At 36.6% G+C, this 25579-nt stretch overlaps 3 protein-coding genes and 1 long non-coding RNA gene across 10 annotated transcripts in view; 2 read left to right on the top strand and 2 right to left on the bottom strand.

The window, feature by feature from the left end:
• The first annotated feature begins 7552 nt into the window (after window positions 1-7552).
• Window positions 7553-18588, top strand: LOC136343404 (sterol O-acyltransferase 1). 3 transcript variants are annotated; one of them, XM_066290113.1, is made up of 7 exons: window positions 7553-7639; window positions 12055-12134; window positions 12194-12361; window positions 12419-12570; window positions 17270-17409; window positions 17469-17629; window positions 17692-18588. In XM_066290113.1, exons 2-7 carry the CDS (start codon window positions 12067-12069, stop codon window positions 18401-18403), a joined length of 1401 nt encoding a protein of 466 aa, XP_066146210.1. In that variant the 5' UTR covers window positions 7553-7639; window positions 12055-12066; the 3' UTR covers window positions 18404-18588. The 3 variants fall into 3 exon arrangements, with proteins under 3 accessions (XP_066146210.1, XP_066146209.1, XP_066146207.1); XM_066290112.1 differs by lacking the exon at window positions 7553-7639 and adding an exon at window positions 11419-11686; XM_066290110.1 differs by lacking the exon at window positions 7553-7639 and adding an exon at window positions 11420-11621.
• Window positions 12577-16360, top strand: LOC136343408 (uncharacterized). The gene is made up of 2 exons (XR_010732779.1): window positions 12577-13700; window positions 13859-16360. It is a non-coding gene; the product is annotated as an uncharacterized lncRNA (long non-coding RNA).
• Window positions 18555-20678, bottom strand: LOC136343402 (UDP-glucosyltransferase 2-like). The gene is made up of 5 exons (XM_066290105.1): window positions 20296-20678; window positions 20039-20244; window positions 19401-19983; window positions 19134-19353; window positions 18555-18973 (listed from the first exon to the last, which is right to left on the bottom strand). Exons 1-5 carry the CDS (start codon window positions 20552-20554, stop codon window positions 18706-18708), a joined length of 1536 nt encoding a protein of 511 aa, XP_066146202.1. The 5' UTR covers window positions 20555-20678; the 3' UTR covers window positions 18555-18705.
• Window positions 20679-20732: 54 nt separating this feature from the next.
• Window positions 20733-25579, bottom strand: part of LOC136343400 (5-hydroxytryptamine receptor-like) — a 172724-nt gene continuing 167877 nt past the window's right edge. For all 5 annotated transcript variants that reach the window (XM_066290102.1, XM_066290104.1, XM_066290100.1 and 2 more), the window contains one exon: window positions 20733-25481. In XM_066290102.1, coding sequence (XP_066146199.1) covers window positions 25068-25481 — 414 coding nt within the window. In that variant the 3' untranslated portion in view covers window positions 20733-25067. The remainder of the gene's footprint in view (window positions 25482-25579) is intronic.

Consider the following 25579-nt stretch of genomic DNA (forward strand, 5'->3'; position numbering starts at 1 on the left):
CGGCTCTCTTTGTTATAAATAAAAAGTGAACAGACCTTTTGCACTAGGATACTTACGTTATGTAAACGAATCGATTTGCATTAGTCACGTTTTTACACGTTTATTGGCCTAACGAGATAGGCGAATTCCTCATGGTTTGGGGCTTCTTAACCTCTAGCTCAAAAAAATGTAACGACTTGTCTAATGGATCAATAGAGCAGAACATTTCGCAGTGAGATTACTTCAGCTATGTTGCTGCGGGCTTCTAATTAAAATCTTGTTTAGCATGGGCCATTGTTGTGCTTCTTGAAATAGGCCTTGAGAGGCTTTTAGAGGCTTTTGTTGTGGCATACGTAAAAACGTCAGCTTCTCTTGGAGGGACTCAAACTACTTTTCGCTTTTAATTGACTCTCCCATAGAAAAGCGACTGCTCGGTTAGTTCAAGTTAGTTCGAAATTCCACTCGACAGTGACCTCATATGCGGTAACAAATACATAATAGAAATCACTCATCTGCCTCTGGTTGAAGAGTAGGTACCCCCCCATGAGACGCGGCTTAGTGAAGGATGAACCTGAACTAACCCGTGAATTTTCTCATACAACTATTACTAGGTCTCATGCATCACATTCGCAGCAAAGAAATATAGAACCTTCAGAAGGAATGCTTCTTCATCGAGGCCATAGACATGTATAAATCATCATTGAGTCTACCACTAAATAAAGACTACTCAAGACTCCAGCTTTACGCAGACCGAATCCTTAATGCATGAATCGTAAACTTGAATAACCGCTTCAAAGAAAATTGGCCTTACATGAATAAAAATTGTATCACGTATTTTCCTGTCGGTCTCATAACGGTCCATTCAAGTTCAAGACGAAATATTTGCGGTGGTCCTGCTAAATTTAGGCCACAAAAACAGGGGAGCTCTAAAGACCTGTTTTTGTGGCAGTAGGGCCAACAATGCCGCTGCATTGGCCGTTCGACAGCCTTGATTTATGGATGTTTGGGTGGAGGGCTTCTTCTTTGCCATTGTCTCTCGTGTGCATATGCGAAAGTATGGTTTTGCATAAGAACGTTATGGAAATCTGTTGGTGGGTGGTACGGATTTTGGTTATGTTCAATTTATAACAATCCCAGTGGGCTGTCATGCAATAAAGGATAAAAATAATGCTCTTGCCAAATTGATGCTTAATAACAATGAGGGTGCCCCACGAAAGCCGACAGGAACACGGGAAGATTAAGTAACAACCGTAAAACTAAATACATAATTAATGGATGAATTTGATTAATACGTGTGCTAAATTAATGAGATCAAAATTGTATTTTGGGACGATCAGTTATTATGACTTCATTGCGCGGTTAGGTTAAGTGAGGTTTTCTCCGAATTGTGAATGTACCTAACGTTAGCTAATGATGACTCAAGTATACATTATCAAATTAGTTAAAAGATTAGAGAATTGAGATGCCAGATAAATAAGATATTACATTCTGATATTACAAGTCGAGAGGCTATATCAACGAAGCTCATCAGTCATCATTACCACGGTCCACTGCTTTTTTGTGGATAGCAGTTTTGTACCTTTCAGAGATTTGAATAGCTGTAAAAGCAGCAAAACATGATAAACTAGTAGTTAACTTTGATGTTTATGAGATTACGCTGCGCGAAACCAGCCTCGGTTTCGGTCTCATGATCGAGGCTGAGACCAAGATCACGAGTCTAATTGCTTCTATGAGACCAGACCGATATTATGTAGTAAGTAACGGCCTCGACACACAAGTCCCAGATTGAGACTGAGGTATAACTGTAAAACCGAATCCGAGACCACAGACGTCTCCATCCCGATCTCGGTCTCGCGAATTTCTAGCCATAATATATAGGTATGTGCTATTCCAGCTTATTAAAAATCGAGAGGTGCCACGGAAACCAACTGTTTGACCTTGAAAACATAACGGACAGTGACAGTAGCCGTATTTGACATATTAATCAGGTTACTTGTAATATTCTTGACAACAAGATTTGTATCGTGTTTCACTTTTTGAAACAGCTTCTCTGCCGCTGCAAGAACCGTAAGTAATTAATTAGAGCTCAATCGGCCATTACAACTTGACCAGAAGTAATTATTTTTGTAATTTCAATATAACTAATGTTGCTTCCCAGCGCAGAACCGCATCGATCGAAAGAGGTACCCGAACATCTCTCGTAACATCCTGATGTATCTGGAACGTCTTGCATGACTAATATGGGAGGATCGCCATATATAGCACAACGTTTCGAAGTGGTGTAATATATTACAAAAATAGCGAAATAAAGAAAGTAAAACCCGCATCAGAAAACAACCACAGCAACTACCTTCGGCCATTCCCACGCGTCTCGGTCAAGGAATCGCATTTGCAAATTGGACAGAACTTTTTTGGTCATCCTGTGGGTGTTTTTATTAACGTAGTCACACACAGATTCGAGTGTTGCAGAAGGTGTGGTATTCGACACCCAGGATTTTGTGGCTGTATTTCACGTTTTGTGACCAGGATCATACCTTGAAATAAACTCCGTTAAAACAACAGCAAAAAAATGCATTTTATTGTTATTTTTTAAAATTTTACCTAGATAGGTAAAGACGAAAAAACATACCCCACTAGACGGCAACTGTTCATACAGAGAGGTGCACGGCTGGTTGTCTGCACGAGTGACTTAACCAAGCAGAGCCGGCCGCTATAATTCGATGACGTTGGAAAGCCGCACGAGTATCTCCACGTGACCGCTGATTGGCTGCCTGAGCGCGAAAATGGCGGTGTGACAATTAGGAGAGCAGAAGCACGGCTAACGTAGCTCCCGCGTCTTGATATCGACCTATATACTCCATAATTACCATTAATATTCAATTATTGTTTAATACATAAGCGGGGAAGTTTGCAATACAGATACTGCAGGGAGACTTCTTCTATAGGAACCTGACTCTATACAAATGCAGTTTTTATCACAATTTCTTGGAGGCACCTCGGCGATTTAAGACATTTTTCCCATTTACTTCCGTGTAGAAGGTAGAATGCACATTTACGTCCTCCTACATTTAGCTGTATAGGAGAGAAGCATGCCAGGAAAATTTTTCACGTCTGCATACGAGTTCACGTTGCATTTAATTTCATTAATTACTTCACATTGAATACCTCACAATACAACGCACTGAACTCTTAGTGTTTGAAAGCTCTGTTAAAAGGAGTTCAAAAGATATTACTGTGTTTTAGAAACCAGTTATACGGACCTATGCGCCCCAACAGCAATTTCCCCTACTGTCTGAACATTTTTCTATATATTTTTTAATAACTTTTACAATTTTAGTGCAGTTTAAATTCGATTAGCGTCTCATCTAGCGGCTTTTTTCCGGTAATTGCGTTGTTCATTATCTACTTAATCGTTTTAATTACTGGACTGCACGTGCAGTCACTCGTCCTTGAAGGAGAAAACTTTTTAGGTTTGTGGGCCATTCAGGACCATTGTACAGGTTTACGACGGTTGGAGAGTTGGAATAGAACGCCTCCACTGATGATACGTTATGTACCCTCAAAGAATGTGAAAAAGACTAAAAATGTTCTTCTACCTTCTTAGTGAAATCAGTATTTCAAATTCACTATTCGCAAAATAAGCTATTTTATACTTTGTTGACGCACATGGGTTTCTTAGAGTTATTACTTTAATAAAAACTCCAATTAACGCAGTGCTTTGTCAATCGTTTTCGCAATGGTTGCTTGGTACGAGCAGGACCGACCTTAACAAATCTGACGCCCTGAGCGAAATTTGCAATCACCGCCCCTTCATCTCCAAGAAAAACCACCGACCAGCAATGTCCGCCGCCCTTTTTGACCGACAGCCCTGGATCGTCGCTTGACAATGCTCTCTCATACGGTCGGGTACTAGTACTGTACTCATACAGTTGCAGGCAGGCGTATGTGCACACCCGGTCAGTGAAAACACAAAAATGTCTAAAATATATACGACTCCAGTGTAACGCCATAGCAAAAGAAGTCGTACATGTACGGCACCCGGCAATACGTTTTTTATGAACCGGACGGGTCCGTGTTACCACTGAATGGGCAAGGGACAGGATTGCGTTAGCAATCATATTTTTTGTCTAAAACTAGTTTTTCCAAGTCAGTAATTTCTACGACATGAATTTGCACCGGGTGTTTGGTAGAGCAATAGAAGATTTTCAATGGAAGATACATGGATTTGTTTTGAACCTATATAACCGCATTTAGCCTTATGCAAAGTCTCATCGTTGTTGAGAAATGTGCCTACTTAGGTTTTTATACGAAATAATTGAGTTGATGTAATTAAGTTCTTTTTTTAATTATAAGAATTTGTTGCTTTGAAAGATATTTTTTAAAACATTCTTACTATATATAATGACAAAGAAAACAAAAAATTAATGAAAAATTGTTACTACAGTTATGTGGGCAAATTATTGTGTTAAAATACTTCGAATCCATTTGTTATTGCATTTTAAACCAAATTTTCTCCAATACGGGGCTAACTCAGGGAATTCGAATAGTCTTAAAAAATTCTCTACTGTATACTCTTTCAACTAATATATTATATTGTAACAAAATTATAGTCACAAAACTAGGAACGAAATTTGCAGAAAAATAAGCGAGATTAAATTTAAATAAGCATTAATTAATTTTAAACTTTTAGCGCTAGTTCTGACTTAAACAGTACTGCTGTTAATTAATTTCATTTTCAACTTGATATCCTCCACTTCTAATGCTTTTACTTGCCCCCTCTATTTTTCCTTTCGCGCTCTCCCCCCTTGGCCGATATTCCAAAAACGATGAGACTGTGGTACCTTAAGATAAATGTGGTTATACATTCAAAATCACTCCATCTACGTTCCTTTGAAAACTCGATATCGCTCTATCGTATACCCTGTATATTTAAAGAACCTAAATTTTCAAAACCCATTGGTCACCCAGGAGGTGTCACCAAAGCGAAGGAGTGTCCCCGAATATGTAAAAATTTACCGAATGTCACGGATTGTGAACAGTAAACGACATGCATTGGACATGAAATTTATTAAAAACATCTGTTTTTAAATTATTTTTTTTCTAAAGTTGTATAATAAGAAAAAATAGTTGTGACGCAAGAAAACTGCATTTATATTCATGGACTCGCTATCTGTTATGTAGATGGAAATCAGTTTAAATTTTCATTTTAATTAGTTTGTACCAGCATTGTTCCGATACAAGATTATAGTTACCCTCGGTATCACACGTTTCGGTACAGTAATGAAATATTTTCCACATCAGTGTGTGTAACAAGTACAGAAATTAATTTGAGGTATAATACCTAAATGTCTTATGGGCTGAGACCAATGGAAACTATGAAAATCCATGACATGAAGATAAACATGTTACTTAGCTATGATTCACGTAAATTTTAAACCAACTAGAGTTATGTCCAATGTACGTCATGTGCTGCAATAGAGCTAAATTCCAATTAATAATCCGTCATATGCTCGACTCCGCATCGTCATAAAATTATGAGAGGAGCTTGGGGGAATTCAATTTTCTAATAATTCATAACTAACAGGGCTTTGACACCAGGCGAACAGAAAACTTTACAGTCGCTGTGCGTCAGTGTCGACTTTGAACGCAAGCGAATTTCACAAAATCTTTCGTCTCCTGAGAAAATTTAATCGCTTACACAAATCTAATTTTTGAATTATTTCCGAAGATTAACGAGTTTATAGCCGCGTTAAACCCTGTGTAAAGCCAAAATTTTCCCACGTTTTATTTTAGATTAGTGTGGCCATGGAGAATTATTAGAACTTAGCAGAACTATCCCGCAAGATTATGGTAATCCTAGATTTTTTCGAAAAATTGAACAAACCCAAATAAGAAATACAATGAAATGAACAGAACGAGAAAATCGAAATTTTCCCATATTTAAAAGTTCAGCGGTAAGACATACACATTCGTTCAGTCAGGAAATGGCAACTCGGAGGAATTCGCGCACGTATTCCAAGAATTTTTGTTAAATGTGGCAATCACCCAAGTATTAGGAGCTTAGAAACAGTCGGGGAACTTAAGAATTGCTCGAATCTTGCCCTGTTGCCAGCAGAGCAATTTTTTCCTTACTCTTAGTAGTCATCAGTCTCCGTCGTTTCATTGCACATTACATGACTTGGCTCATATAAATTTACGAGCATCCATGCGAGTAAGACGAATTTCAGGTATTTTTGCCCGCCCCTAATAAATTTGTCCCGTGGTAACCACCTAATGAATATTAATGAAATTTAGTAATTGAAATTAGTTCAGGTTGCATAGATGCGTATACAAAACTTTTAAGCGGTGACAGCAAAAACTTCGAGTTATTATTCATAGGAATTTTTTTGCTCGAAAGTGTCCCTTTATCAGTCATTCGGGCATATTAAGGACCATGCGGCACACTTCAATACAAAATTTGGATTATTCTGGCAGCGCTGCATTACAGATGCTGGCGCCAACTGATAGCGTTGCGTCGAGCACTTGAAGCGGCACACGCATAGAGACCTGTAAGTGGCAATGATTTCAGATTCCGCAATTATCGTAAAATTGCTCGTTCCACCTGAAGATGGCGGCAGCATTCGCACGTCGTAAACGAATAATGTTTTAATTGGAAACTAAACTAAGTGAAGAATGCTCTCAAACGATAACGCTCAATTCCCTTTTTGGTCGATTAATCTTTTAGTAAGTTCTATGTCAAGTACGTTGGAATTTATTTAGTAATTACCTTTAAAATTACTTCTCCAATACTGATTTCTTTGAATACGAAATCGCGTTCCCCTTACGATGTGTTCTGTTCTCCTGATGGCAGAAAATCTCCAGGAAGTCCGCCACGGATTCCGCCAGGACATTCTTGGAATTAATTGAATTCCGATGTTATTATAGGCCCGATTTGAAGTTGCTATAGAAATGGCGGCTGAATACTGGTCGCTGGTCAGTGTGAGCTGGACAAAGTCCAGTTCGTGTCCGTTTCTTCTGTGTATGTTTGCCTGATAAAAAAGGCCAGTGCTGTGGATGTACCCCGCCGATTACTGTGACTATCTCTGACCGAACGAAACCAGTTTTGAATTGTTTTCTTTTGTTTAATAAATAAATCAATCATGCTATATTATTATTCTCAAGTACGCTAAGAAAATCTGTTTAAGTAGATTCTCTTTAAGTAGACCAAGAGATTTGTCAGTTTTATTAAATTTACATTCGAATACAGAAATGAATTGTTTTAAATTTGATCCTCAATGAAAGAGGATTAGAACCATAGGCTGCAGGCAATGTAGCCCAATTTAATTTTTCCTGTAGTCATTGAAATTCTCATAAATGCAATATAATGGAGAATTTAAAGCATCGGATGCGAAACTGCCGTTTTCAGATTTATTTCCATTTCTAGCAGAATATCGGGTATTTTTACCTCACTTATGGTGCTTATGAAACGGAACGTACCACGAGCCGAAAGAAGGATCGCGTCCTTGGGGCCTGCTCCGTATCGGGTCTTAAGCTGCAGTCGCAGGCGTAACGTTCTTTTTTTAGTCCTCTATACATGAGTAACTCTTAAAAAAATTCGCTTCTAGTGCAGCACTAACATGGGAAAAAGTACCTGCATCAAGTGGCATGAAACGACATAAAGGTACCATCTATTAGTAATTGTCGAATCAGTAGGTACCGGATCTAAAATCCGTTTAAGTTCCAATCTAAAACCGATATTTTTATTGATACTAATGAAGTAATAATGCGTTTCTTATCGAAATGTCTTTCTTGCTTTTTTTATAATAATCCTCTTCAGAACAGTTAATCTTGATTGTTTTGGTAATACACAAATCTCATTTTATGCACACAGGGTGTGCCGAAAAGTCATGTCATAAGTCCTAGGAGTTCTACAGAGTACATAAAAAAAGGTGAAATTATAACTTAGTAATTTATCAACAAATTTGAATGAATTAAGAAACAAATAAAATTATGTTTTTCGGAATACGTCTAAGTAATTTCAAAGTTGATTTTTTTAAATTCAATTTTTTCTGTTTCACATGTCAATTTCAGAATTTCAAATATAACTTCATATTTTTTTACATTTATTATTACTAGGAAAACTGTTTGAAAGTTACAGCAAAAATCCTTTTTTTAACTTCATATATTGAAAGTGAATAACTTGGTAACGAAGGCTGCTAGGAAGTTTTTTCACATGAAGCACCATCATTGTTTTATCCATTTCCATAACCCCTCAAATATTTGATATGACCTTTCCGGACACCTCGTATAAAAGAGGCATCAGTGATGGCTATCTAATATGGTATTTACGTATAAAATTTATCTGAGAATTAAATAGCTTTTTAGCTTAGTTTATTTATGTGGTAATATCAGGCTGGAGGCAATGTCAAGATCACTACAACTACCGAAAAATCCTTTAAGATTATTATTAGTTACAATAATTTAAATAGCTAATCATTTTTCAAACTTCAAATAACTGCATGAATTCAAAGTTTAAAATACTTTGACATGGAATTACTGGATGAATTAAATTTAAAATATGTAAGATTACATTTTATTGGTGCCAAAGGGCACGTTTTGGATGAATTTTGGAGTAAGTAAAGTCATTTAAATGTGTCACTCTTGCAACCAGAAGTGCTAATTGGACTGAGGCTCAGAGGGCAATCCTAAATTAATCACAATGTTCATCATCTACGTTCGTTTTTAGGAAAGTATTTTTAATTTTTTTTTCCTGTGTGAATGTTTTATTTTCATCTAATATTTCAACGAATCGGAACTGAAACAAAACCAAAACTCTGTTCTATTGAAAAAGGTGACGTCGGAGATGCGACTTGGTTCCACTTATTTGATTTATTAAGTTTCTCAAGACTGGCTTAAGCAGCTGATGCCAATCTCTGGTTTTGCTTTTCGCTGCGAAGCGCTTACACCTGCCCAAAAGGTTCAATAAAGGTCGCAAAAAACAAGTTAAAGTAAGTTTTTTGGGTATATACAAAACACTAAAATTCAGTGATGTTTGGGACATGATCAAACGTGTTTTTTCTTATGGCACGTTACTAACTACAACATCTAAAAATTCATTTAAATGTAGATAATTTTCTCCACTGCATTTAGGTATTACAACCTTCCAATGTGATTACATTTATTTTTGTGGTTGTTTTGCGCAATTATTACTTACAAATCGTACAAGTTTACTTAAGTGCAAATCCGATTACAAATAATCGATATGCAGCACGTAATACATGATTGGTGGTAATAAGATATATCCTTAATTATGACTAACTTCATTGGTCATTTTTTATCGTTCAAAGTTCTATTCAAGAATTATGACAAATAAAATTAATGAATGGCGGAGATTTTTCCTTGGATTGATCTATAGTTTCTTTATGGTGTGTAGTGGCTTTCAAGGATTCATGCTGTTAAAGAAGAAGACTACTTAGATATACAAGGCGTTTCAGAATATGTGGTTAATCTCTCGGTTTTATAGAAAATGCGTTAAAGTAACATGACAAGTCTCTATAAAAATTTCTCTACAGACCTTTGCTTCAGAAATAGGAGTTTCTAAAGGATGCTTCTGAAAATCAGTTTTTCTTGAATCAGTTTTAAATATTTAGTGTAATTGAGTAATTTTTTGGTATGATGGATGTCAGATTGGACTCCGTAAGATATACTATTTAAATATATTTGACTCGTTTAGTTTGCCAGTAACACCCACAAAAATCATAACATTACTACACCCTATATCAACAAAAATATCAAAATAGCTTTATTAGATAGCCTCTACCTTAAACTAAAAAAAAGGAATTCTTGCTCGTTATCGTAAAAATGAACTGTTTTCAAGAAAAAACAATTTTCAACACATATATTGTTTTCATGAAAAAATTCTGTATGTAGGTTTAATATGGCCCATGCGTGGACCTAAGCCTCGTCCCTGACTCTTGAGTATTGTTGCATGTCGGCATATTCCCTGAATGTAAATCCCATAATAGTAAATAAATAATGCAAAAATAATAAAATTATTGCACAATTTAAGGCACTATAAATTATTTACTGACACTAGATCGGAAGCCGTATTCGGTAAAAATTGTTTCTTTTCGAAAACGGTTCATTTACACGATAATGAGCAAGAATACCATTTTTTAGTGTTAGAGAGAGACTGTCTAAAAAAGTTATTTTGATGCCGTTATTGATACAGTGTAAAAAAAATACGATTTTTCTGTTAAAGCTGTGCCATTCGTGGCAAACTAAACAAGTCAAATCTGTTTAAATATTATAATTTTAAGGAAACTTATCTAGCATCCATCATACTAAAAATTCGTTTAATTGCACTAAGTACTTTAAAACTTATTCAAGCAAAACTTATGTCCAAGGCGTCCTTTAGGAGCTCGCGTCTTCATAGGGAGAGTCTGTAGAAAACACCTTTATAAGAACTTGTCATGTTATTTTAATGCATTCTCAAATGAATCCGAGTGATTGTCCGCATATTCTGGGACACTTTGCGTAGAGAGATGAAAAGTATCGAAAAAATCGTTAGAACCATTAAACAAGAAGTCGATCTTCGTATCCAGATTTTGGAGCTTTTGACGCTGATTCATTTCAAGCCCAAAGGGTTGCTGCTGCACCGCAAATATTTTCATTCATGTAAATTTTGTTTCCATTAAATAAACGAATTTTTATCAAAATTTTCTCGTGCAGGCCTCCATTGGCCCCATGGCGGATCCCCAGACTGTCATGATCAAGGGTTGAAGTTACGGGGGTGCTTAAATTTAACCCTTAGTTAAGTCCTTCTCAACTGGTGGCTACTAAATTTCAGATTATTAATGTGGTTTTTGCCGGGTTCTTAATTTGGCACTATTAAGCCCAGTTGAGCAAAAATTGGTGGTTTTCGTTAATACGGTTAATTGGTTCTGAGAAGCCCGCAAAAGATCGGGATTGTGTGTTTCAGTTTCTCGTGCTCCTCTTCGCTGCCTGAAATAAATAATATGCGAGTGTCGAGCCGTAGAATTTTTTTTTTCGCTAATTTTCAAAAAATCATAAAAACAATACAATAATTGCACTAGAATTTCAACACGTTTAATAACGAGGACACATGTACCACACTTAGCAGGCAGTGTATAATGATTCAATTGTATTTAGTATTTAGTGCACTCGGTGCACTCAAACCCAACTGTTGGAAATTTTATCACCACACCAGTACCTCATTAAAGCGTTTTTAACAACACAAAACACCAACATTCGCAGCTTTTATGGATGATATTAAGCACGTTAAGAATATATAAGATACTACAAGCGTTCCAAATAAACATTGACAACCCGACGAATAGATTGCGTTAGTAGAAAGAACATAAGAAATTCATAATTATCATTAAGGGCCACGCCTGACCTGCTTTCGAGATAAATTTAGAAGAGCCTCAGATAATTTCTTCTTGTTGATAGAGATACTCTGTGTAGATCTGTGTAAACAGCAAGATAATGGTTGCTCATCTAGCCGGTTAATTGCCATTGATTGGATTTAGTATATGAAAAACTTTTCATGTTCTCTGAAAAATGAATAAAAGTAATTAGAAGCAGCAAAAAAGTATAGTAATAATCGTTCAGTGAAAGGTGTTAAAGTGTTAACTGAATAGGTTTGTATTGATTTTCAATATTTTACATTCTCGTGGATAATATGCTCTGACGATAGTATAATTTGGTGAGTAATGGATGGTAGTATGTAAAATGTTTGTAACTATCCCCGTAATAACAAAATGATTTCACACTTGACCCAACTGTGCCATTATTTACCGTACAACCTTCTGCAGGTAAACAACAGGTTTAATTGATTTGTTGAATTTTATGGTCTTGTAATGACATTTTTTTGTTGTTTTCCAAAAGGTTTTTTGCAATAGCTCAAGTTAATATTTCTGTTTTTCGCGTACACTAAAAGTGATAGTACAATCTGGATACGCAGACGTTGTACGAATTTTACTTTACTGAGATCGAAGTACTGTTGTGTTTGACATACTGAGTGCTTTAAACCCACGTGTCGGTTTGTTTTAACTATTCCAAGATTATTTACAGAAAGATAACGGAATGGGAGAGATTGTCAAGAGTTCAGGCAGCAATTCTGAAGTAGAACAAGTAAAAACCAACAACGAAAGGTAAATAATCCGTTTTTCTCATCTTCACTTTTTCTCAAGCCGATATCGATGTTTGACAGGAAACAAAAAGTGAAGCCACTTCCAATAAGGCATTTCGAAATCAGAGATTCCTTATTGACAGTGTTGTGTCAGAATCCCCACATTAAAGTGGTGAAGCACATTTTTGTCGCATCTCTAATAGCTTTATTCTTGAACACAGTTTTACAAGATTTCTTTGAACATGGAGAGTAAGTAGCATTCAAAAATTGGTGTTAACAACTCAAACACAATATCTCTATTTACAGAATTCGAGTGGGGTACAAAATAATAACGAAAGGTTTGGGAAAAATCCAATGGGTTCTTTTCATATGGTTAATTCTAAACGTTTGTGCAACAGCGTCTTATCTGTTATACAATTTCTGGGCTTATGTCAGGATTAACCACATTCCACCGAAAGGTAAAAATTTATGCTCAGGTTTTTGTCCATCTTTAGTATATTTCGTCCATTGGGAAATATATACGTGTCCAAGAAAGATGTTCCATTTTCATGACGAAAACTAATTAGATCCAGCGATGTGTGCGTAGTTTCTATCAATGACAAAAAAAAATGTGAGTAATGAGTATGGTTTTACACATGAAAGCAAGAAAGTTCATTATCGTCAATATGGCAGAATATTCCATTCCGTCTAAATTTTTCTTTCGTTTAGCTATCAAGTGTTTACCTGTGGTCAATATATGTAGGCATATTAAGCTTAGCTGAGATAGCTTAAAGTGGTTTGTACACGGCTCAGTATTTTGCTTTGAAAAGTAATTGCTTTACTATAGTACACTGTGCCCAACACAAATAGATTTAAATAGCGAAACGTTGCAAAGAAGGGACTTGAAATGAGTAAAAAACTTCTAACCCAGCAACGTGGTATACATTTTTGTGTTTTTGATCCAGTAAAACGCCCATTTATGCGTTTGTCAATTTTTTCGGCTGTAAAACTGCCCGGAGTCGTAATTTTTTTATAGGACGCTTTGATCTTCCACGAACCTCCATAAATTGAATTTTCTTTAAATACGGCCCTGTATGTTTTTCAAACTACCAGAGGCACTCTACTGCTGCTGCTAAACGGATTTCATTTGCTGTGAGTAGTTCGTCACAAAATAGAAGCAAGTTCGAAAATCTAAAAATTGTTTTTACCATGGGTGTCCCATGACTTTGCAGCATATAGGAATCTTAAAGAAGATCATATAAGAACCCTGTGGAGTTGTACTGGAACTACAAAATTAAATTTTACTAAAACCTACAGGATGTCGCATAAATCTATGATGAAGGAATCTTGCAATTTTTTAAATGGTACAGCCTGTAGGTTTCTGCATATTTGAGTTCTTAACCGAAACTCGCGACCACTTGTTTTAATGGGTGTTACAATAACAAAGCAAAATTTGAATTGTACCTCATTTTGACTGTATTTTTTTTTCTTAATAAGTGGATGTTCATGTCAGGTCAAAAGAAGACAGATAGGAGTTAGTAAACATGGAGACATATACCACAACGTGTCGTTATTGTTGAATTGTACAATAAAAATTGGTGAAAGCTTGGTTAGTATAATTGTGTTAGTACAAAGTGCGTCCAATTTTCGGTACAAATAGTGTTCTTACTTTATCTACTAGAACTACTAGATCTACTAGATAGATAAAAAAAAATATTTCTACGATTTTTTTTTATTTGACAAATTAATTCCAAATTCTGATTTCAGAAACTTACGGAAGCAAATGTTCGAAAGAGTGTTCTTTCTGCTCCAAACACATCTCAATTCTTATTCGAAAAGAATTGTTTAATGTGCGCCAAGTCGCCCCAATTGACACGTATTTTCAATTATTCTTTTCATGTCGTTTGCAGTTGTTGGTACTGTTGCATAAACTTTGTCTTTTAAAAACCTCAGTGGAAAAAATCTGGTGAGGTCAGATCAGGCAACTTAGGAGGCCAATTTATTTGACCGCCTTCGTGCTGATACCACATCACCCGTCTAATCGTAAGTGGAAAATTTTCTAACAATTTCGGAAAATTATTGCGCAAGAAACTACGGTATAGGGTAAGGTCCAATTAAGTATTCCCCAATAATACCGCACCATACATTCACTGTGGCCTTTGATGTTCAACTTCTCTAAGCCAGTGTGGGTTTACCGCACTCCAAAAGTGGACACTATGGCAATTCACTGCACCATGGTTTATGCACGTGAATATGTTCGAAAACAAAACGTTGGAGGGAAAATTCGTAGTTTGATTCCACTGCTGCTTTTTAAATTTTTAATAACACTATCGAAAGTCATTCAACAGGAAACTTCCTCAGTCGGAAATCTTCAGCTGAGAAAGCTCTACTGCCCGACTAACATTTCTTCCAGCCTCTTCAAGAATAAAAACAACTTACATTTTTCCATCCAAAGTGTTGCGATGCATTTTAATTAATGAATTATGAAATAGAAATAATAATTTTTGAATAATTTCACACAAAACAATTAGATTGATTGTCGAAGAGAGAACGTCGATTTCTTGTAGACCTTGTTATAAGGTACTCTAATAGGAGGAAATTTAAGAAATTTAATGGAAATAATTTTTGTTTCGATTGAATAGAATGACTGTCATGAGTTTTAAACAGAATATTCATAGCGAAACTTTTTTAGAAAAAAAAATGGAATAATTTTGACCTTTTGGAAAATTGGATGAAAATCAAGAATAACTCTGCAACAAAACGTCTAATAACAAAATATTCAGATAAAAGATATTAGTCTTTTGAAGGTCTACAAAGATTTGCAAAAAAATACGGGGTAGCCATTTAATAAAAAGTTGCCCTTGAAATGACCTTAAAATGACGTTTTAGCTAAAAGCCACTATCTTCGTGACATATCTCCCTCTTTAGCGGACAACGTTTATTTGACGCTTTTTTTGAAACAATGTACCGTTTTTGAGTAATCTTCAATCACGGCTTTACATGGGACACCCTATATAAAATCAAGAAATTGTGAAATGCATTTTAGTTGAATATCCATTTTCACGCTTACAAAAAATAACACCAAGTTAGAAAAGAAATACTTATTATCACTTTAGGAAAGCAGTATAAAGATGTCCAAATTGTCCTTGGAATTCTAAGCATGCTTCAAATCGTCAAAGTAGTAGGTCCTTAGTGCACGCTTTTCATATCATATCGGCCTTAACTTTACGGCAGGTCTTACGAATATGACCTTTCATGCCTTCAAAATTATTTCGACGGATTTGATAAGCCATTCGTGTCAGATAACCCGACGGGAAAAAATTCAGTTGGGTTAAGTTCGGCTCTTCGTACTTACAGAGCAGCTACTAGTCCTGTCTAATAGCTGATGAAGAGGACTTCTTCAAAACTATTATTACTTTTTCAAATCATTATTAATTTCACAGTTTCTTGACTTTAGGTATAGCCTATGCCATATGAAATATGCCTACATTTCGACTGGGAACTCAAATGTGTAAACATATGAAGGGTGCACTATTTAAAAAATTGCAACCCTCTTTCGCCACAGTTTTGAGCGTCACCCTGCACATTTTGCTACCGATTCAAGTTGTAGCCTCAACGCAACCCTACGCGTTTCTATAAAACATTTTTCTGAATCCATGCAGGATCGTGAGATATTTGCTGCAACCTTCATCGCGGAATACTCTGTATAGACAGTAGAACCGAGACTTTTTAGCTGAAAAGTTCAATTTTTTTTTTAAGAAAAAAAAAATGGGTGTTTCATTCGTACCTTCGTTTTGGGCAAATACTCTGGAGTCACCCTATTTCGCGAACCACATATGCCAGCGTCGGTCTTTCTCTAATAGATTTACGTTCCTGATTATTACTGGTTACGGAATTGTATTCAAATAATTTAGGAATGTGGCACAAGTCTTGCCGGAATTCGACTGAAAATTCTGGCTAAGACTACAATTTATGTACGAGCGGCCAGTATTTTCCGTTTCGGAAACGGATTCTCGTTAAATCGGTTTGGAAAATTGCATGTTTTGAAAGGTTTACAAAGGAACGTGGAACAATACGAGTTTTTACTAGGCGATTTATTCTTCAAATCCGACATAAACATACCCGAATTGCAACAGAGAAACTATGCACCTCACTTTTTCAATATTATTATTTGGTTCATTTGAGTAATTTTGCTTGTTCGGGAAGTAGGCTAACCCATGAAGCGTAAAAAAAATAAAAAAATAAATAAAAATAAATAAATAAATAAAACGAACGTTTTGTCGCGTTTTTCGATTCTGCAGGCCTTTATTGCGGAAAATTGATCGTCAAAAGACGATACAATTCCCCGGCATGCAACAGACAACTTCCAAGACTTGAGATTTCATGCATCCATCAAGTTTTTCCGCTTTTAGACCACATTTTCGTCAAATGGAACACAAAGTCGAGTATCTAACATGTGCATTAAATTTCGAGTCACGAGTGGTTTAAAGCAAATTTTGTTTTCTGTGTACACGTTGCAGCAAAGTTTCGTCTTAAATTCGACTTTCAGATTGATATGTTTCACCTGTACCTTCACCTGTGAGCAAAGTTTCCTTGAACAAGTCATGTCTTCAAAATGCTTCCGGACTCGTCTTACGTGTATGAAAGTGGCAAATTTCCGAGCATCTTCCTTCCACTTCAATTTAAAGCGATTTTTAAGCATTTTAGAGAAAGATGTGACGGAGAGATAATCCATAGGGAAAACTACAAATATTTTCATGCAGCCAGAGGGCCTTACGATATAATGTAACGGAAAAAGCACAAATATTTTTGCAAGATATGCAAGCATGTCCCAATTTCCCTGTTTATCCGATTTCAGCGCCCGGCATAGGCTTCTGAACTTCTCGAAATCTCTTTCTGTTGGGCCCCAACGTTTCTCGATCCTCCGAGTTTCGTCTCTATTAATCGATCTCTACTTCGGATAAAGTTTCCTACGAGCGTTTCGTAAATTGACATTACCGCACGAATTTGCACTGTTTGCTGCGCGCGTGAAGTAAAGTGCCACTTGCCTTCAGTAATTCCAATGTTTCTACTTGTGCGCTCATCTGTTATCTAATTTAAATCGCTTCACAGGCCATTATCGTTAAGTGCCATTTAGGACGCGCTAGTCGTGCTAACTAATACAGAGACAAATTTCAGGTTTAAAAATTCAGTTATGGGACACAGTTTGGCTCATTGGACTAATAGCTTACTACATCTTTCAATTCCAAGCGATCTCCTTTAGTGTATTATACTTAATGTTGCCCATTGGGTCTTCGGCCATAGTATGTTTAGAACAGGTAACCATCATTGTACCCATATTTGCAGTTTCCGAATAAAAATTTCTTGTGTTTTCCAGACGAGGCTGTTGATGAAAATTCACGCTTTCATGAGAAGCAACATTGGCCGAGTCCTAAAGCACAAGCCTCACTCAGATAAGGAGCTTGTATTACCTGATTTGCGTCACTTTTACTACTTTTTAATGGCCCCCACTTTAGTCTATTGTGATGAGTACCCGAGGTAATTTTACCTGTAGTGGGCACATCCTCAGGATTGTTCTAAGTGAAATATGAAAATTTTAGGAGAGACACAATTCGGTGGAAATATGTATTGGAGAGAGTATTTGAGTTGATAGGAGTGTTCTTCTACTATGCATTTCTCCTAGAAAAGTTCATTAGTCCTAACTTACTAGAAATAGGCACAAGACCATTTGCTATCAAAGAGCTCATCCTGCTAATCTTCAACAATTTCATTGTGGGCCTTATGTTCTTACTTCTGACATTCTATGTCATCTTGGACGTCACTCAAAACTTAATTGGTGAGTTGCTGAGATTTGGAGACCGCAAGTTCTACGAAGCTTGGTGGACGTCCACCAGCTACTCTGAGTACTTCAGGAACTGGAATATGGTAGTAGGAGATTGGCTTTATACCTACATCTATAAAGATATGTACGAACATGTGATACCAGGAAGCAAAATTCTAGCAAAATTAACAGTTTTTGTAATCTCCGCCGTTGTTCATGAATGGATACTGACATGCATGTTCGGGTTCTTCTTTCCAGCTCTGTTCCTAATTTTTACTTTTGCGGGAGGTGCCTTGAGCTTCGTAGCAATACCCAAGGTAGATATATTGAATGTTCTCTTCTGGTATTCCTTAGCTTTTGGGTCAGGTATGCTGACCAGTTTGTACGCAATGGAATGTATTGTAAGAAGCAACGTACCCATTGAAAATTCTGGATCGTTGATCGATTATATTGTTCCTAGATTATTTACGTGTAATTGTATAATTTATTGATGTTTGAGTGAATGAATGATATAGCCATTTTACTTCAAGTAGTAATAATCGTAATAAGAAAAATTAGCGATCAGGTGTGGCCGATAGAGTTGCAGGTATCGCATCTAACGTAACACTTAATATTTTAAGGTTGCTGAAATGCATGTAGGTCTGAGGTTTTACTTTTTATTACATTTTTTACTGTATCCACGTGTTTATTTCAATCTGAGCATAGGTGGGCTTTACCAGTGGTGAAATGAAGTATTTCACTATTTTTGAAGCTGCGCCTCTGGTACTGACATTGGCTGGTTTATGCCTTCGGATTATTCCACCTTCCTCTTTTTGCCCTTTGCTACCACAAGATTCACTGTTGCAGAGAGACCATAAATGCAGCCAACGAAGACAAGAACTAATACTAAAATCACATCGACAGAGTAAAGTTGATACCACTTTAACTCGTAGATGGAATTTCTGAGATGACGAGCCCCGTTGTGTCTTAACACATAGTCAACCCAGTAGACTGCCAAATCTAATGGCCCCATGGGTCGGTCCCTGAAAATCTCCGATCGTTTCTTGGCATTTTCTTTAAACCTAAAACAGAAAAAACTCGAAAAGATTTTCAGAATTGAGGATTCGAATTGTGGCTAATCAATTTAAAATATTTTATGTTCAAAGAAGGACCAGATTGTTTCTGTGGAGGTGAAGTACATTTGGGTACTATCTGGCACTTCCGTTCCATTAATTGACTTGCCTATAATCACTTAATGCGTGTCTAACAGATTCTCCAAAAGCATCCCCGGTTATGCTTTCCCAAGGCAATTCTAGCCCCATTCCAAAAAGAGCTAATCTTTTAGAGTTCATGAACTGATCCCCAAATATGGGCATACAAATCACTGGAACTCCAAAGTGGATTGCTTCTGTGGTGCTGCCCATTCCGCAGTGAGATACGAACAATACAGTGTTAGGATGAGCTAAAAAAGAGTTTTAAAGTTATAAATAGAAAAACATCTATTCTCACCTAGAATATCGGTTTGGGGAAACCACTTGGAGATTCTAAGGTTTGCAGGCGCATCCTTGATCTTATCATCATCAAAAGTCCATAAAACCTTCTGATCGAGCTTCCCAATCGAGGTGATAATAGTTCCTATGAGCTCCTTAGACAACATAGAGCTTTTGGCGTTGGATCCTAAGCTAAACAATATTACGCCTTCTTTGGCAGAATCCAACAACTCCTTTAGGTCTTCCGGCAGCTTTTTATTCACTATGTGCATTCCTCCTACTTCAATGATCGCACTGGTCAATGGTTGAGGCTCGGTACTACTCAAGTGGGAACAAGATAACATGAGGCTGGAGTTGTACACCAGTTCCTCCAAGTCGTATTTGGCCGGAAAATATTGGTCAACCAGCCTCTGATGCGCAGGATAGTTAACATAAAATTTGTAAAAACGATCGAACCACAGGGCTATGGTGTTTCTGAACCGTTCCTTGAAGGTCATTTTAGTCGTGTAACCCGAGAAAGAGGTCGGCAAATAGGAGGGAAGGTTGGGATTAGCGACCATGTGAGAATTCCATTCTATGATGCCTATAGAGTGGAGCAGCACCTATGAATGTCCCAATTATGACACCAAGGTTTTGCTTATTCGAAAGTAGGGGCACCTGGTGGGCATCGAAGTGTTTTGCAAAAGCATGGTGTGCCTCATTGAAGAACGTTTCTACTGCTACGAGGTCAAATTTCTCTCCCGAATGGATCAGTTTCTGTACTTGACGATTGGCCAGCAGTTGTTCTGTGACGGAAAGACCTAGATGGTGCAAAATCCGAATGTTGGTGAACAGATCCAAGTTTCGGAGCTCGAATAAATCGTCTGGAATAGCGGATGTAGCTACCTTGGATGAATTTTTTGTGATAGGCTTACTTGGGGTTATATCCACTTTATCGAAATCCACCACAATATTACGCACATTGCTCGGATCCTTCACTGCAAAACCACTTATTACCGTAACATTGTGTCCTCGCATTGATAGGGCCATGATTAAAGGTTCCATGAGAATGTGCTGACTGTAGCCTGGGCTGGGCAACACTACTAGTATTTTAGAGCAAAGGACTACATGGCATTGAATTGCCAAAATTGTTACACAAATTAAAACTTTACCACGTAAATTCGCGTTATGCATTGTAATGATTTGTTAACTACGGCTTTGAAAGATAATAGAACATTGTAGAAACCGTCGGAAGACTTTCACTTACTGCGAGGACTACGGATTTAATAATAGCCGAACGAAGCTAATAACCACTTGCGATCTCGCACAAACAACTTGAGGTTATTTTTATCATCGATTACTAAAACACCGATAAAGTTTAATAATTCTGTTTATTTTATATAATGGTTTTAATAGTATGACACACACGAAAATTTTAGACTGTTATATCCAAGTTCGACAGCTTTAGAGCTATTAGAGTTCCCTTATGAGTACCTAAACATTTAAAATATCAACAAAAATATATTATGCGCGAACTTCCAACGTAACATTTATCACAAAAACGAGTTCCTAAGGATTCCATATTTAATTGTTCATTAAAGCTATACAGTGTTGTCCTGATTTTGATTACAAGTAGAGTTTACATAGTAAGTGTATGTATGTATAATCGGCGTATATAAATACTACTAATGATGTTACAAATATTTAATAAGTCAGAGTGCTAGATAGGAAACATTGTTATGAATTATATGATAGAAATGTTTATGTTCGACAATCAATTTAAACTGCCTGCCAAGGGGGGAGGGAGAGTTCACTTTTGAAATTCGCTTCAGGGTAATTCTCCATTAAAATTTTGAGTTTCGATATTGCATAGATATTCATTTTTCGATTTTCGGGCCTCGTTGCACCTTATCACTTTGTCCTCCCAACTCCAAACGAGGCCCTCAAATCAGAGTGCTGGGAATGTTGCATAATGCCAGTAAGTTGTATTGAAGGCAATTGCATCATTTGCCTTGACTATACCATAACGATAGGTAGTTTCCTAGAATGTAATTGCGATCTTGCATTATGCCCACCAGTGCAAAGAGGAAACACGCAGGGCAAAAAAATCGAATCGTACCCTAAGTGAAATAAAAAACATTCTGTGGAATTCGAGGAAGCAAAGAACGAGCTATTATCAATATTTGTAACGTTTTTGAAAGCTCATAGGGAGATCGTATTTATACATTTTCAGACAACTACAGGGTGTCATCATGGAGATATTTCAGGGGGCGACAGACCTCTCCAAATAAGGAAAAAAATGCTAATAGACCCATGGTCAAAGAAGCACCATTTTTGATATGCAAGGTAACAAAGTTTTACATTTTTTCTCATATTTCGTGTTAATCTCATTGATGCCTCAAGTAAATTTTTTTAAATATCTTACACCTATTTCCTTCAAAACTCTTTGCAACAAAATATTAAAATCGTGAGCAACCATATACAGGATGTCATGTTTTTTGGGTCATGTACTATTTTATGCTTTGTATCTTTTTTGGAACATTTCGATATCAAATTTAAAATTCTTCTCCAATTCTTTAACTTTTTGGCGTCTTGCAATGTTTTCGTACCTTTAACCGTTTTCGTGAAATTTGCAAAAAGCTCTGTAGGTGCAAATTACGAAACCATCTCAGTTATCAATCATCTGAAGTAATTCGTAATATTCCATCACATTTTAAAATAATTAAAACCTCCATGAGGAAAGTAGTGCGCTTTTGACCATGAGTCTATTAGAATTATTTAATTATTTTGCGGAGTACTATCGCCCTCTGAAATATGTGCATGTTGATACATTACACCCAGTATGGTTATACCGGGCGTTGGGATCACCGATACATATGTGAAAGAAGGTGGTAGGTGAGGTGATTTTGCACGTATTCAACCATAGATATATCTATATACAGTGCCACACATTCCGAGATATTGTAATTTTTTCAAGTTTTACGAAATTCCTCGTTTACTTTCACATAAATTACAATAAAAGTTTAGTTGAATATTTAGTTTGGCTCTATATTTTTTTCATATTATCTTGATCACGTATTTTATCGATAACAAACATATAATGGGGTCTTTATATGGGCAAAAATTGTGGCGTTTTAAAATTCCAAAGATGAACCTCTTGAATACGAAACGTCGAATTTGTAAGCCAATTAAAAGAAAAATGCAAATGGAAGATTTGTGCGAATATCTTTAAAAACTTCTTTGACCATTACTCTTTCGAATGATGTATTGAAAGACGCAGACTTGGTATTGTATGAGATATTTAATTGAAAAATAAAAAAATCAGCCAAGCTGCATATGGCCATTTAACAAATTGAATAAGAAATAACAAATAATTATTATTTATGAATTAATTATGCTATTTACTTCTGATTAATGATCATGCTCGAAAGGCGAACCGCCACTTCTGATACAAAGTCGACCTCTGCGGTGCAACTTTGTGGTGGCTCTTCGCCTTATTCCAGTCGTCATTGCTTCTGCCTCTCCATTAATATTTTACTTATGGATTTCCAAATGAAAATGAGGATGCACGTTATCGCGGCAGTTTCCATTAGTGGCTGCTTATTCAATTATTGAAAATCCTTGTATAGAAAATGTATCCTTTCCACTACACCACCGTGCAAGTATTTGAGAAAAGAGGCCCAACCCTAATAAATGCATTTTTGTCGATTTCTACATGCCGATATTGGCGTTGTATCAGAATATTGATGATTCGCATTTCGAGCATGATAATTAATCACATGTCCATGGTGTAATTAGCGAATGAACAATAATTACCTGTTAAATTGCCCCATGGACTTTTGCTGCATTTTTTCTCTTTTAATTGAAAATCTTATGCAACATTAAGTGTTCATCTTTCAATATATCATTCGAAAGGGTAATGATGGAAAAGGTTTTTAAAGATATTTGAATGACTCTGCCATTTGAAGCTTTCTTGCTATTTACTTATGAGGTCGATGTTTCGTATTCGAGAAATTCATTTTTATAATTTTAAAAAACCACTTTTTTTATATATGTAGACCCCATTAAATGTTTTTTTATCGATGAAATACGCATTCGAGTTTATACGAAAATAATAGTCAGATCAAATGTTTGACTAAATGTTTATTGCAACTTACATGGGAATAAGAACGAATGCGGTAAAATTTGGATTAAAACATCTAAAAATGCTTGACACTTTCTGTGATAACGACCAAATTGGTTCAAAATCATCTTATCCACCACCCTTCTTTGAATGTGTATCAGTGAACCAAACACCGTGTATATTAAGCATTGAAAACTATGTTTTCCTTCCACGATGCACAGCGAGTCAACTTGCTAAATGTAACTTTTCATCTTAAACGTAAATATGAAAAAATCGATCAAGTTGGGATCATCGAGGGTAAATCGCCTTGACGAGCAGTTTAGTCAAATACAAAAACATGAAAATATGACGTATTATGTAGTATGTGCTCAGCTACAGTGTACTAATGCACCATGCGATTCGCTTCGAAAGTTTTATAGATTAACATTAAACATTCATGTCTCAAATAAACCGTTCTAAATTTTTTTTTAATGCAATAAAACGATTCTATACAGACAAAAACGCTATGAACTTAAAGCAACATTTAGAACAGTTTATTCGTCGTACGACTTGCTTTCCCTTCCATCTTCAGTCGAATTATACGAATATATTAGGCTCAATGATATATCTCGTATACCCTGAAGATTTACACTTAAATAGTCGAAGTATATGTTAGTATATCAATAATTTTCAAAATAAGTTCATAGGCCCTTTTAGCAAAAGCTATCTAGTATCACTATATTCACAACATAGTAAAACTCGTTGAGGTAGCTGATTCTGAGTTCCCACAAAAAAAGCTTAAGCTAGTTGCTCATTAAGATCTTAGAAATTAACGTTTTCAATCGGAACTAAAGGGCATAAATCCTGGCATCGCAGGAAGGTGTATGTACACATGCTTAGTTACAACTTCTCCCGACCACTATATTACATCTTTGGCTTTAATACATTAATTGATATACAAATGCCCGGACATACGTAAACCGGAAATATTTATGAATTATGTTTAGCCATATCATAGTTTTGTACTAAAGCTATTTTATATCTTAAAAATAGTCAAGGTATAGGAAGAACATTAAATTTGTAACAAACGTTTATAGGAGAGCTTCAGTTATACCGGGTGATCACTAAAACTAACCTCGTAGTAGGCAACGAAGCGTAAACGTAAGGAGTCGATTAAACCGTCCGCTACTTACCGTCGAAGGTCTGACGGCCAGATGAACTAATCAACGACATGCCCCTGCTATTGTGTCGCCTTTTTTAATGATCACCCTCTAATTGCCGCCAGCTAAAAAGCCTTTTGGCCTGTACATTTCGATATGCCAGTCCTGTAACTACAATCGGTATATAAATGTTAATGAGTTTTCTTACGAGCTACGTTGTGGAAAGACGTGGTAGCGACCGCGCCATTGATCAGCTTGCGGATTATTAACACCTATTTATGTAGTAACTGAGTCTAGTCGACATTAAGAAACTAATAAAAAATTCTCTATAATATTTAACGTAGCACGAAACCACAGTGCTATACACCCTCTAAAATTGCTTATGTATAACGCCCAGTCTTTGTTAACAAATTCACCGACGCCACGCACAGAATCGCAGCTACTTTTATCTAAGTTTCCCCGACCTGAAGTTTCTGGTATGTCTCCTATGTCCCCCGCACAGTATACGCTTAAATGCCTGTCTGAACTCCGGGTTGAATATCGTGTAGATAACGGGGTTGAGAGTGGAGTTAAAGTAGCCCAACCAAAGGGCGAAACTCATAATAAATTCGCTAAGACTACATGCATCACCGCACAAAGGCATCACTAGAGCCAGCACGAAAAACGGCAGCCAACACATCACGAAGGCCCCAGTGATTATTGCCAGAGTTTTAGCAGCTTTTCTCTCCCGTTTTGCCTCCAAGCTCTCTTTCTTGTCTCTACGAGACTGCGCGTGCTTCTCCTTGGACACGACCACGGTGGTTGCCGGTTGCTGGTGGTGGAGGTGGGTTTGTGACGTGTCTTTGTGTACCACCTCTGTCTGCAATAGAATATGTGAGATCAATTAGGCGTTAGCAATGCCTCGTGTCAAGTCAGTTTCGCTGGGTGTCGAAAAGCCACCTGTAGCAATGATAAGCT

This window comes from Euwallacea fornicatus, chromosome 14, assembly GCF_040115645.1.
Source record: "Euwallacea fornicatus isolate EFF26 chromosome 14, ASM4011564v1, whole genome shotgun sequence".
In the NCBI taxonomy this organism is placed as follows: Eukaryota; Metazoa; Arthropoda; class Insecta; order Coleoptera; family Curculionidae; genus Euwallacea; species Euwallacea fornicatus.